The following is a 14,071-nucleotide window of genomic DNA, read 5'->3' as shown; positions in this document are numbered from 1 at the left end:
TGATCGTAAGGCCCACCTCCGACGACAACATCACTGATGGTTTTATCACATCCAGCTATCTGGCAGCATGGGTTTTAGTATCCTAAATGGTAATCGGTTCAGCAACTTAAGTACAAGAAATACCTGCATCAGTTGGCAATGCGTGTTAGATTTAGCCAGAGGGCTGTGATAGAGTTCTGTGAGGCTTAGAAAGCTGTTGGGCAGGTACAAACTTGGTAAATAGTTGTGCTAAATGGTATAAATAACACAGTTATCTCTGACTTTGGAATCACTACTTTAGGTTCTATAACTTACAGCTCTGTGTGGCTGCAGAACTGGAGCAGTGTTTTTTCTTCTGGCATATCCCTAGCTTTGATAGGCAGTAATGTAAAGACAGAAGATTCTTTGCCAGTATCCTTAGTGCTTTTCAGTGTTACGTACTTCAAAAGTATGTGAATGCGTCTTGAAAATCACTTTTTTATAAGTTTCATGTGTGTCTCAAATGGACCCCTTTTGGGATGCTTAAAACCACCAGTGGCAGCTTCTTTTTAAGTTAAAACCAGCTGACTGTGCATTTCTTTTTCTCTGAGGTGACACCATGTGTTCTCTACAAGCATTTTTCACTGCAGCAGGATGCAGTAATTCTGCTGGTCCCTGTTGTTAGCGCTGCTGTATTTGCATGATAATGGATCGCATGGATATCTCTCTGCTGCCTTTGCACTGGCGTTTTGTGAAGTTAATGCAGAGAACTTCCACTCCACAGGGTGCAGGGAATGAAAACCTCTTTTCCTTGGGCACCTCAGCCCTCCCAGCCACAGCATGGTCTCTAACAGAGGTTCACTTTCATGGCTGTGTGTGGGTACTGCCTACAGCCACATACACATTCTTTATGCCTGGCTGCATTTCATCTCTTAAGGAATACACTGTGAGTTTCAACGAGCAGGAGAAACAAAAAATAAGTAAAGCTTTTACACAAATTTGTTATGTATTAAAGGTTATAAATGGTCTAATAGGACCTGGTGATGGAGTTGTTGCTTTAGAAGAGCAACCTTCTCTGACAGGATCCTAAAGATCAGGAAACTTTCTCAGAGTTTCTAAAGTCTTTCAAGACATGAGGGTGGTGTATAATGTTTTATAATACTTGCTGTAATCCTGAGGATTTTAAGATTGACGAGTGCTTATTGCCCAGATATGAAGCTGCTGGTCCAGCGCACGGGCCACTCGGGTTGTTGCTGGTGTAGCTGTATGATACATGAAGTCTGGGCACTGGCAAGCCTTGCAGGCTGGGGAGACCAGGTTGAAACATAGATGATGCTGATGACTTTCTAGCCAGTAACAGAGACCTTGGCAGACCTGAGGAAAGAAACATTCCTTCTGTGTAGCTGCAAAGATAAAGCTTTCGGTTTTCTAAACCACATGGAGCTATTTGGAATTTTATTACTCATGTTTTCAGACCAGGTAATCACTTGTTCTCTGCTTATGAATTTTCTAACGTACTAACACATATAATGAGGTTTGTGGTCATTTGTATGCCCCAGATGTAATAAATAGCGTACTTGGCCGCTGTCAGAGGTGAGTTTGGGCTCTGGAGATCCTTTAAAGTTTCCATTTGTAGAAATTGATCACATTGCTGGTGTGACTGAGAATTACCTCCGTGAATAAAAAGTCTGCAAACTCTATTGCTGAATTCCACCCAATAGATAGGAAATGCACATGTCCTCAAAACCTGAGAGTAGTTTGAAAGACATCACTTCATTTTTGCTGCGTGTATAAAGTGGAAGAATTGACCTTTACTGTTCATTTTGTTTTAAATCTGTTTTTCAGTGCAACAGCACTCCTGTCTCACTGGCAGGAGTAAGAGCAGGGAGGGAGGATGGGACTGGGTTTGCTTCAGTCAGAATTTGCCATTAATTCCTCTAGGCCAGGATTTCCTTCAGGTTTTGTAACCTTACATGTCACTGAATTGGAGGAGGGTTGGGTTCTATTAGTAACTATCATTTAGTCTCAGCTGCCTGTGAAGATGTTTGCCAGCTCTGTGCAATGAAAGACAATATGTGAGTACATTGGTTAACCAAAGAAGTCGGTGAACCCTGAAATGAATTAGTATCTTAGCTGCAAATTCACGTTTAATAGCACCATTTGAAAGTCCTTTTGTGCAGTAAAAGATAAGCTTGTGGCTTTGTGTTGTGTCCTTGCTCATGTAAGCTGTAAATAAACTGTCTGGATTTAACTAGGTGTTCAGTGACGGATAGACTGCTCGGGAAAAAGCATCTACAGCTTTGTGCAATCCTAGCAACAAAACTGAAACATATTAGAAGATGGAGCTGTTCAGAGCTGTATTCAAATCTCTGCTCACTAGTTCTCTTGGATTGGGTGTACAGCTGTGATGTAGTATGATGGTGTGGCCTGAGAAAGATGAGTCCCTCGGATGTGTCAGGTGAGGCAGTTTGCTCAGAGGCTTCTGTTTTGATAGTTACTCGGGACTTACTCTTCATGTGCTGCTTCTATTGTTTACCCAACCCTACAGTCTGAAAAACATCCCTACTATTACTTCCTAACCTTGACCTAGCTCTTAATACTATTTAGGAAACCAGACCAGATAGGGCAAGTCAAGGTTTGGGGAACCTCACTAAGGACAGAGTTGAATTGAGTTCAGGTTCTTGATGTTCTTCCTGGGAAAAATGTGTTTGCATTTTAATTCTATCGGATGCTTTGCTGACATGATTGATTTTATTCTCACCTGTTCTGTATTTCACTGCCAAACAAATCCCAGCAACTGCTTCCATACAGTCTAACTGGCAAGACTGTCAGTTTATTTCTGCTCCATGACACCTCATGTTGGGAAGAATTACTGAATCCATTTGCTGCATCATGTTATGCTGTCTTTGATGGGTCACACTGACATTTCTGAGTGCAGAGGTGGCTGTGGTTCCTGCTTTGTCAGTTTTAGCCTTGAAGAAGCTCTTTCATGTCAGTAAGGCAATGACGTATTAACACATGCACAGCGAACTAGCATCTGCTGATTTCAGAGGGAGGAGTTGAGCATATGGATAAGTGGTTTTAGAATTGGGCTTTAAATTCTGTAATTCAGCGACTAAAAGAATAATAGATAAAGAAAATGTTGTAATGAATTTTGTTCCTAAAGGCCATGAGGGCTAAAAAGAGTAAGGTTAACACAGCAGCATTACATAAGTTATGAAGTAGACAGAGATGTTTCATTAGTCTTTCTCACTGTGTAATTTTACAAGACTGTCTGAATGTCTGGTGGTATAAATACAACTTCTCTGTTAGTCATCAGCAGATAACAGGATCCTGAACCATATAAAAGATGTTTATTTGAAGTATCCAGAGGTTTTCATTCTGTTCTGTGTCCAGCTTTAGATAATGAAGTTTCACGTTAGGATTTTGCTCTGGACTGGAATAGTCCTTAGCTGGATTTGCGAAGTTACTGGAAATAAGTCTTGGAAAAAAGTTTCATTCTTGCCATATCTCTTCACACAAGTGTGAGATTCTTTCACTCTCTGTTTTATCATCATCCACTTCTTTTTGTCGTCATCATTTTTTCCACTTATCACAGACATGCTCTTCTTTCGGTGTACGTGCTCCAGTTTTTGCATGCTGGCATTCCTTCAAATCCTTTCTTTTCCAAAAGCTTCTGATTTATTTTCCCATTATCACCTCTGCTACTTTAACCTCACGTTAAAGACGATGTTTTTAACCTTTCTGCTGGCCTTTCCCCAGACATGCCTTGCTCACATTTCTCTGCTGGCTGTGGGTTCACCCTCCTAGCTGATTGAAATCATTGTCTTCAGCCAGAGCATGTCGAGTCTGCAGCTGACCCTTTAATACAGAGCAGAAGTTTTAAGGCAAAATTGAGCCTCAGTTCGTTCACCTGAGCTGTGCTTCTGGAAATCTCCCACCAAAATCCTGTGCTAGTTCATTTACTTCTGCTTGTGCTGCAGGTACAATTCTCTTTGCACGTGCAGGTAAGGTCTTCTGGATCATTTGCAGCTTTTCCATGGTCCTGTGTGTTGCTCTAGAGAGGCTGGAATGAATGTGAGCCTGGACACGTCTTATGGCATCACAGCTGTTAGGTTTCTTTACCCTCTTTGGCTTCATTCCAGAATAAGCTGAAGTCAATGGAAAGATTGGAATGGCACTCCATCTGAATGAATCAGCTGTGCATAAATGCTTGATGGAGGTACACCAGAAGCAGGAGAGGAAATTTGTCCTTACATTGGTTCTTATTTTTAAATGCCTTTTCAAAATAGTTTCTCACTCGTATCAATACTTCGTAAACAAAATGGTTTTTTTCCTGCAGAATAATACTCGTTATTCTTGTGGAAGCCTGAAATAACTCAGTTAAAATCAGTATGTGTTACTCAGTTTAATTACGGTTATTTATATCTCAGAGAATGTATTTTTTTTTTTTAACAGTGCTGCTATTTTATGGTCATGTTTTCTGCTTTGAAAACCTTGGTCTACTTCTAGCCAATGGAATTGCAATAGTTTAATTCATTTCTGCTATAATGGTAGTGCTTACCACTATAACTAGTACCCTTCTTTCTTTAGTTCTTATTGTTTCTGAGAAGCCATATTCTTCAATCTGAAATATATCTCACAGCAGCTGGAAAAATCTATTCCATGCATACAGAGAACAAATATGAAGGGCCCATGCTTGTGTTCAGATGACAATCTATAAATGTTCAGGTGACCTGCGCATTCATACATTGGAATGGAAAAACATACTATACCTTTTCAGAAGAGAGCACTGTGGTCTAGAATCTTATATGAAGCCTTTAGACTTGTATTCCTAAATATTATGCAGATGGCTGTTTGCTATTTAAGTAGCTCTTGAGTGTCTGATGTCAGCTACTTCCCCTAAATAAAGTACTTAGGACATGTAACACCTGGTTTGGAGCCAACTGGCTTTGGTTTGCTTCCTTTCCAAATGCTTTCAGTCACAAGTGGGCAAAATGACTCCGTGCTGTTAAAAGAAAGTTGGAAATACATTGTGAACACAGTTTTGCTCAAAAGAGGGACATATTTTCAGTTTCTAATAAACCTCAGTGAGAGTTTCATCCAGCTTCCAATAAACTCAGTGGAAAGATTTCTTTTGACTTTGGGGAATTTTGACTAGAACCATATTAGCTAACTGTGAGCAGTGGGGATGGAAAGAATCCTTGGGTTTTGTCCAGTCTTCTGCCACTGGGAAGGACCCGATTGCCACCAGAGATGGGGGATTTCTAACAAGGTCAGCCTCAGTGCACTGAGATAGCAAATACTGCGACGCAGTGAGCCTAAAGGAATCCAGACCTGTGAGGAAATGAAGTTTCTTTGCTCTACTCACTCTTAGGAGGCAAGCAGAATAAACCGAGCCATGGGACCCAAAGGCTCATGCAAATGGCTGTTGGAACAAAGAATGATCTGGAGGAAATATTAATTGGAAGTACAAATCTTTGAATTATTTAAAGTTGAATAAATGTTTGGGAAGGCATAATCTGATTGCCTGCAGGCATGATGCTCTCTGCTAAGAGTGTAAATGTAAGGTTAAGTGTCAGGAATAGAGGTGTATGTTGGCTAGCAGTGAGTCCAAATTTCCACTGCTAAATATGCATATAATCACAGCAAAAGGTGTGTCTTGGTGCAATTCACTCTTCAGTCACCTTGCGACCAGATTCTAAAGTCTTAATACCTGTGGTCAGGAATGACCTCTCAGCAGTAGGTCTGTTAAGATAGGGACCAGTTTTTATATAGTGAGCCGTTGCCAAGGTACCATTGCTGACTCAAGTTCGTGCTGAGCATTCCTTGTGAGCAGACGGTTTGGAGATACTCTTACAGTCTATTATATCACCTCTGAATACAATTTTTCTCCTCTTCTTTGTTCTGCCTAGGTAGTCCAAAAGCCCCATATCTAATGGGATCTCATCTGAACAAAGCTGCCAAAAAGTCTGCAAAAGTACTGCTTGCTTGTTTTTTTTTTTTAATATTTAATGCTTCTTAGAATCCCTTGAAGGTTGTTATGACTATTTTGCAGCAAGAGATAATGTTCCCTTCAGGCTAGGGAAGTATGGGAGATTGGATTTAAGGCTTTTTGTTAGTGTCTGTTTGTTCTATGCTGCCTTAAAACCAGAGGCATTTGATTTAGCAAAACAGTGCAAACACCAGGGTGCACGGAGGGATTTTTATGTACATTGAGCAGAAAACTCATCAAGTGATATCCGACTAGTTACTTTGAGAAGGCTAATGCAAAGCAGTTCAGAAGTACATGAGGAACTTGCCCGAATTGCTTTTCATTTTTCACGTTCCTCACTGACAGATGTCAGGAAATTTTAAAGGCTTTTAAAATATTTTCTGTGGGTGCTTTTAGTAAGGAAACATCCATTTCCAGTCTCAACTTGTTTCTGCCATTAGTTTGGTCACCTTGATAGGAGTACTTAAATGTTTATTCCTTTCAGAGTTCCAAACCCTAGGGACTGTACCTGAGCACACTTGGCAGTGAAACGGGTTCCTTAGAGAGGTGTGAGGCTGAATTACAGTGCTAAATTGAGCTTTTCTCCAAGCCTGTTACGGTGTTGTCCATAGGTTGCAGGGGTTTTGCTATCCCAGGACTTCAAGCCTGTTGACCGTGGGAGGGAGTGGGTCAAAATCTCTGAAGTAAGCTCATGTAGCTGACTTCCATGCACTGGCACAGTCTGTATTAGCTGGGAATTAAGTTTATGATATGGGGACTTCAGATTTCCATAAATGTTGTAATTAGCCTTGAAATAACTAATGCTAGTACAGCAAATTCAGAATGTATTTTCAGATTACATCCAAGTCCACGGTGCTTTCCTTCTATCTTCTGTGCACGTCTATTCTTAGTTTAACATGCCACATTGTCTCATTCAGGAATTTCTCTATTCTTACGTTCAGGGGGTGCAGCTTCTTGCTCTTAGAAATGTAAGGATCATTAAGTTAAAATTTGTCTTGGTAGTTCTCACTGATGTAGAGAAACGCAGTATGCAGGATGGCTGAGGCACAAGTTCTGATTATCGATTGTGATCCTAGTTAATACTGTACTGAGCATCCCAAAACATCTTCTAGTTTTATGGGGTTTGGTAGCCTTAGAAGGCACTCATCACCTTGCAGAATAACACCAACTTATGCAAACTCACTTGTCCTCAAAAGATTTCTAAACCAGCTCTTTCTGTCTGTTTGGTGATTCTGAAAATGACCCAATGATAGAGAACCTAAAATGTAATTATGTATTTTGCCACTTACTTCCCAGTAAATTCACATGACAGATGTGATGTACGTGGAAAGTGCTGAAACAAAAGGTTTCAATTCAAGGTCTTCCGCTGGCAAATAGCTATGACATTAAATTTTCTTCTTTTTTACTCTTTAACAGGGTGGGAAGAAGTCTTACAGTGGGCCCTGTGGGGGCCGTGATTGCAGCGCTGGATGCAAATGTTTCCCAGAGAAGGGTGCGCGGGTGAGTTTGTTTTCACTAATACAATTTGTCCTTGTGTCTCTTATCAACCTTTTTATAAATAAATAAATAAACTCTAAGCTAATATGTATAATTCTTAATCTAATGACCTCATGAAGCAAGAGGAATGATGAAGACCAGCTGCATTTCAAATGTCCCTGGCCAAAGCTGCTCTAAAGTTTTACAGATTGCTGCCTTTGCAGCGAGTCTTCAATGGAACTGCATTTCTTTGTGTATCTGAGCCCTAGCTCAAGAAAGTCAGATGGCTTTTAAGCAGATTACAGTAATTAAAAAGGAAAATTAAAATAGTATGGGCTTCCAGTACAGATTTTGCTCAGTCCTTTGTTTGTTGAGCTGTTTTTGACTTTAGCATTTGTTTGTGAAGGAACAATAACTCTGAATGAATCTAAGCATTTCCCTTTGAGAGAGTCTTTTGTTTAGCTAAAGCTGCTCTCTGAAGTCTGCATTTGAAGAAACCAAATGTTTAAGTAAGTTTTCTGTGAAAATCTTTAATTTATTTGGATTTTATGAGAAGGTTATAAATATTTTAGCTAAATGCAGCTGGCTATTTCCTATCTTAGGGTAATGCAGGGCTGCTGATTTGACTCTGCCTTCAATTACAATGTTAATTTTGGTCCAGATACCATGTACTTGATTTTTTCTTTTAAGGTCTCTAAAGTATTTTAACAGTTATCAAATTGAATCTTATGGGTTTAAGTTTTATGGAGATGAAAGGAGGTGCATTGTAGGTGCTTGAAGAATTAACATGGAAGGACTTGAGGAGAAGAGAAATATGCTAATTGTCTTGTTTAATAAAGCAGTGATTTTTGGTGAAATCATATTGAAAAGTCATCCTCTAAGGGCAAAATAAAAGAAATTAAATCTTATTTAAACACAAGCAGTCCTGATTATTTTTCTCTGTGTGTTTCAGTGTCACTGTGCGGCTGAATTCAAGGCATCGCTTTCTAGGACTGAACTTAGTAAAATGTTGCTATTTAGAAGTGATTGTTAGCATGGGCTTAAGTGTTTCTTTAATTGCAGACAGACTTGAGCTGAATTCTTAACTGATAACTGATGATGTGTTTGCTCTGGAAGTATAAAAATTATTTCAAGTAATTATGTGGCAGAGTGAAAACTTGTCTCAACAGATAAGAGGAAGAACTTTGCAAGGAAGTTCTCAGTGTAACCTAGAATACGAACAAGAGCCAATGTGATTAGGTACAGTAAGGGACAGACCTCATTTGGTTCTGGCACGCAGTGTCCTGTAAATGCTTTGCCCTTTAGATGGCAATGATCATCATTCTTCTGTCTCTTTACATTCCCGGGCTTCAACTTGATTGTTTGAACTGGCCACAACACTGTTGACCTTGCTGTTTGAGCTCTTGGCATCTCTTTTGTTAAGATGTCACAAAGATTTTGGGCTGTTTTTATTGCTGACCTGAGAACTCATTTGGCTTTTAGCTTGTTTCTTATGTGACCTGTACTGGTAGGCATTTTCTGTCCTTCAAACCTGTGTTCCATCCTACTGAGACCTGTCTGTCTGTGGAGTAAACTATCTTCTAGAAGTGGTAATCTTTCCCTTTTACAACACTGCTTCCATCAAGCCATACTGAGCCCTGCTGACACCTTCTTGGACATCTGCAGGCAGCTACTGGAGTCCTGCCATGCCAGAGGATGAGGTGACTGCTGAACTGGGAAAAGAGTTGGTGCGATTATGTACCCTCTAGCACAGCTTGTTTCTTGGAGGAGACTGTACAGCCTGAGGCTAATTCCTTGGCTTCCTGCCTAGCTTCTCCTTCATTGCTACAAAACCTTTAGGTTCAGCACAGGCAAATAGGAAACGGGATTTTGCCAATGCCCTGAATCCATACTTTAAAAAAAATATTCCAGCTGTCAATTTTGTGCAGTTAACCAGATGACAATGAAGCTAAGCTTTCCTTTGAAATGAAAGGAAAAAAGGCACAAGAAAAATGACAATAAGCTGACAGCTCAATGAAAATAATATAGACATTGTCCTTAAATGTCCTCCTCCCTGAGTGCACTTCTGATCACATCAAGCTGTGATGAGTTTGTTTCTGACCAGACACTTCAAAAAGTGAATTTAGGCAGAAAAACGTTAAAAGTTAAAAAATCTGTTATGGAAGCATCCTTCATTGTAGTCAGTGCCTCAGAATAGGTCCTCGTATGTAATGATAAGTTAATGAGAAGCCTGGCTCTATGTAACTGGATGGTGGTTGTGGTTTAAATGCAGTCAGTTCAGCCACGCGGTCTCTCTATCACTTCCCTCTTCCTCCCTCCAGCTTCTGGAGGGATGGGGAGGAGAAGTGAAAGAATGCAACTCCCACTGGTTGAGATAAGAGCAGTCCAGTAACTAAGGTATAACACAAGGCACTACTGCTACCACCAATAATAATAATGATAAGGGAAATAATAAGGGAAGAGAATACAACTGCTCACCACCTGCCAACCAACACCCAGCCCGACCGAGCAGTGGTCTAGCCCTTCCAGGTAACTGCCCCCAGTTTATATACTGGGCATGATGTGCTGTGGTATGGAATACCAGTTTGGGTCAGGTGTCCTGTCTCTGCTTCCTCCTGGCTTCCCCTCCTCCCTGGCAGAGCATGAGACTCAGAAAGTCCTTGGTCAGACTAAACATTACTGAGCAACAACTAAAACCATCGGTGTTATCAGCGCTGTTCCCAGGCTGAAAGTCAAAACCACAGCCCTGCACCAGCTACCAAGAAGGAGAAAAATGACTGCTACTGGTGAACCCAGGGCAATGGCGAAACTCCTGGGCCACACTGCAGCCATTCTGTCATTATCAGTTCTTACCTTGTAAAAATTCCTGGGTAACAGTCCAGTGATTTGTGCAGCAGTCCAGTTCGTACTGGGGAAGCGTTACCTTCACTGACAGATCCCAGCTAAGACCTTTTCTGGAGGTTTTCTTAGAGGTCAAGTGAAAAGATTAACCTGAGTTTGTGGCTTTTACTGCTTAAGCGCACAAGATGTCTTGTTAAGCGTACATGTCATACGACAGTTTAAGAGTAAATGTAACAGCAGGAGTAGTCCACCAAACTGGTTTTGGCCAGTTACAAATCTCAGTTTTGGATATGGTTGTTCAGTTCCCCTAAACTGCATTGTTAGAACTTACAGCAACTTTAACATGAGATCTGACATAATGCTGTGCAAAGAAAATGCCAAGTAGCACTGCAGAGAACATGAGAGCCCCTGCCTACAGCTGCGGTCTCCAGGTGAACGTGTGGGTCATATAAACTCTGTGTCCCTACTTCTGTCTTCTGGCCAGCTGAAATACCACCTATCAAACTAACACGACAAGGCAATTTTAAAAGGAAGTCTGCTATAAGAATGGAGGTACCCAAATGCACCCTGGTGCAATTTTTGTGGGAGGGAGACAGTCTGAACACAGACTTACCCTTACTGAGCCTACTTCTTGCATACAAGTCTGGCATACAGTCCTCTCTCAGAACCACACTTGATGGGTAGAGAAAGCTCTTAATATTAAACTATGAAGCACAAAAGGAAAGGTGGAAAAAGCAGCTGTATGAAATCATAATGTAAGTGAGGAAGTGAATGTGGGTTCTGATGCCAGTCTCCATCTAGTGAAGGCTGAATGTCTAATGTGTATAGTTCCAGTGCAGGTGAGTGATCTCAAAAGAAATTTTTGTGGTTTAAAAAAAAAATTGGTTTTCCCTCCCCTTTCTCACTATTTGGTCCATAGTTTATGGGCAGGGATACCTCCCTTTGGAAATTTCTTGCCTTATTGAGGGCTATTTAGCTGAGAAATGCACTGCAGATAAGTCAGCAGTGATCAGGAGGGCATTTTCCCTATTTGAGGGTTTCAAGAAACTAGTAGACAGCCTGCACCATTTCATCTTTGCAGCTCATTTTGCATTTGTTTATGATAGCGTGGGCTTTTTTGTTTTTATATACTGTCATCTACTTTCAAACACTCACAAAGATAAACTAGCAGACACAGTCCTTGCTGCATGTATAGCCTCTCCTGATGCCTGTTCGCTTATCTTGGAATTTATAACAATATTAGGGATTGTTTTAATCTTTGCTCAAGATGTGCTGGAGCTCTTCAGCTGATACTAATCTTTCATTTTTTCATCTGAGTCCTGTTCTCACCTCCCCCACAAAAAAAAAAAAAAGAATTTCAAGGAAACAAAAAATTTAAGAACTGTTTCCAAGGCTTCCCAAATCACTCAGCAGAGACTGTGTCGCAGGCAGCTTCGACAGCTTAGCATTACTGTAAATAGGGAGAATCTGATGTTACCAATTCTGTTTTGTTTTTTTTTTCCCTGTGATCATGTGAAATAATGTATGCATTTAATGTATACAAATAATGTATACATGTTTATGCATCGTGTGTTCTTGCTCATTCACCCTCCTCCCCTGGGTGGGATGGGGGCTGAGAATTGGGACAAGGTAAACCCTCATGGGTTAAGAACAGTTTAATAATTGAAATGAAGTAAAGTATAATAATAATAGAAGTAAGAATGATAGGGGAGGAGAAACAAACACCACCACAGAAAGAGGAATAAAATTCAGGAAACACAAGTAAAGTTCTATGCAATTGCTCACCACCCATCCCTGAGCAGCGATCTGCAGCTCCCAGCCAACTACCCCCAGTACATATGCTGAGCATGACATCCTGGAGTATGGAATACTCCTTTGGCTGTGTTTCCTCCCAGCTTGTTGTGCACCTGGTCACTGGCAGAACATGAGAAACTAGTTTCTGATTTAGAGTAAACAGAACTGAGCAACAACCAAAACATCAGTGTTATCAAAATTATTCTCACACTAAATCCAAACCACAGCACTGTACTCACTATGAGAAAGAAAATTAACCGTGTCCCAGTGGAAACCAGGACACTACTTTAAAGCCTGTTTAAAACATGATGATATGATCAATTAGAAAACTACTAATGGCATTACAGAGCCTCTTTCCCACAGAGGCCATTTCTAGTAACTGATGTGGCTGGAAAGGAGTGTATCTGTAGAATGAGGCAGTTGGTCTGAGAACGTGACGGACACTGTAAGTAAATCGAGTCTGGTCCCATGAAATGAAGCACCATTGGAGTGCATCAGGTGGAGCCCATCTCTTGACCTAGTCTCAGTCAAAAGAAATCTTATTCTTGTACTCCAAAACTACACTGCAGTGTGAAGTAAGTAGGAGGGACTAAGTAAGATTGAGACATTATACTCCAAAATGCTATCTGAATTCAAGGCTAGTGTAGCCAGAGATATGTGGGAGTCCACAGCCTTTCTTTGAAGTTAAAATGATGATAGTAAGCAGAGTGTAGATTATCTGTGGGCAATCAAAGAGTTTTTGATAGAATTACTGCAGATCAAGCAAGCTAAAAAAGGTAGACCCCCAACATCCATACACTGAACAGCGTAACCTGAGGTCAGAACTTTGGGTGAATTAAACTAATCGCTGTCTAGCATAAACTAATGTCACATTGGCGAGAGATCTTGGAGCAACTTTTGTCCAGAATTAATCCCCTCAACTTAATACTGGGTGTACAAAGTGTCTCTCTTGTGAAAATTAGTTGAAGCTTGGTTGCCATTTCTTTGCAATTGAATTGTAATAATTACAACTTGTATTTCTCAGTAGTGTTTGCTGAATTCTGCTTTGGCTGGATCAACACCAATTGGAACAGTTCAGGGATTTCCTGATGAAAGGTCTTGGACTTTTGTATATGTCTACTTCGTGACACTCCATCAGCCTGTCCAGTTTCTCTCCTTTCCTCATCCTTCTTTCTATCTGACAGATTGAGTTCTTAGGTTGAACGCTCAGGTGGACTGACTACAGAGTAACTGAATGTGCACAGCAGCTTGTCAAGGCAGGTGGGCTGCTGTCTACCAAGGCTTCTGAGCACTAGCAATCAGCCAGCAACCAGACCCCTCTCCTCCAAATGTGAATGTAAGAGCTATACTTTGTTTTGAACTATTTGCAGTTTTGACAGTATTACAGTACTTTCAGTAAACACCGCTCATAGAATATATGTAAATGATGCCTGATTTTTGTTCAGACCCTCTTCTGGTTAAATAAAATGCCATCATTTGATTTGGAAGAGGATTATCTGTAACATTGAAAAATGTTGACCATCTGTTTGCTGTCATGAAGTTCTGGCAATATTTTGAGAGAAGATGAGGTAATAGCGAAGTCTAACAACTTATGTGCCAGCTGCTTTTATTAACAACTGCCAAGATTAGTTTTATTGAAGTAATAAAACTCACTTTGCCAAATGAGGCATTAAGCAATTATTGTACATGTCCTCCTGACCCAGCCTAAGTACATTGAGGCTAGCCCTCTGATGGGAACCACACCATATACTGACTAAAACAACTTAAATAGATCTCCTTGCATTTGAAAGTATCCCTTATGTGATGGCTATCAGACCAAACCTGTTCATATGTACAGTCTTGCCTCATCTCTCATAATCTCAAGTACATTTCTGAAGACTTCTCGAGGGGACAGGCATCAATCTTACAGATGTCGTAGAATGCATTAATGGTGAGCAACTGTACTTAAGCAGGAGTATCTGGCAGGAAATCATGTTTCCATGCTTTCTTTTGCAGTTTGGCCAGAAG

The 14,071-nt window shown here is 40.6% G+C and overlaps 1 protein-coding gene across 1 annotated transcript in view; it reads left to right on the top strand.

The window, feature by feature from the left end:
• COL4A6 (collagen type IV alpha 6 chain) overlaps positions 1 to 14,071 on the top strand; it is a 122,335-nt gene that overhangs the window by 35,004 nt on the left and 73,260 nt on the right. The window contains exon 4 of the mRNA XM_062640162.1: positions 7,370 to 7,453. Coding sequence (XP_062496146.1) covers positions 7,370 to 7,453 — 84 coding nt within the window. The remainder of the gene's footprint in view (positions 1 to 7,369; positions 7,454 to 14,071) is intronic.

This window comes from Pezoporus occidentalis, unplaced genomic scaffold (genome assembly GCF_034315485.1).
Source record: "Pezoporus occidentalis ecotype Australia unplaced genomic scaffold, CSIRO_AGI_Poc_V1 ctg63, whole genome shotgun sequence".
In the NCBI taxonomy this organism is placed as follows: domain Eukaryota; kingdom Metazoa; phylum Chordata; class Aves; order Psittaciformes; family Psittacidae; genus Pezoporus; species Pezoporus occidentalis.
This window is presented reverse-complemented; position numbering and strand designations above follow the sequence as displayed.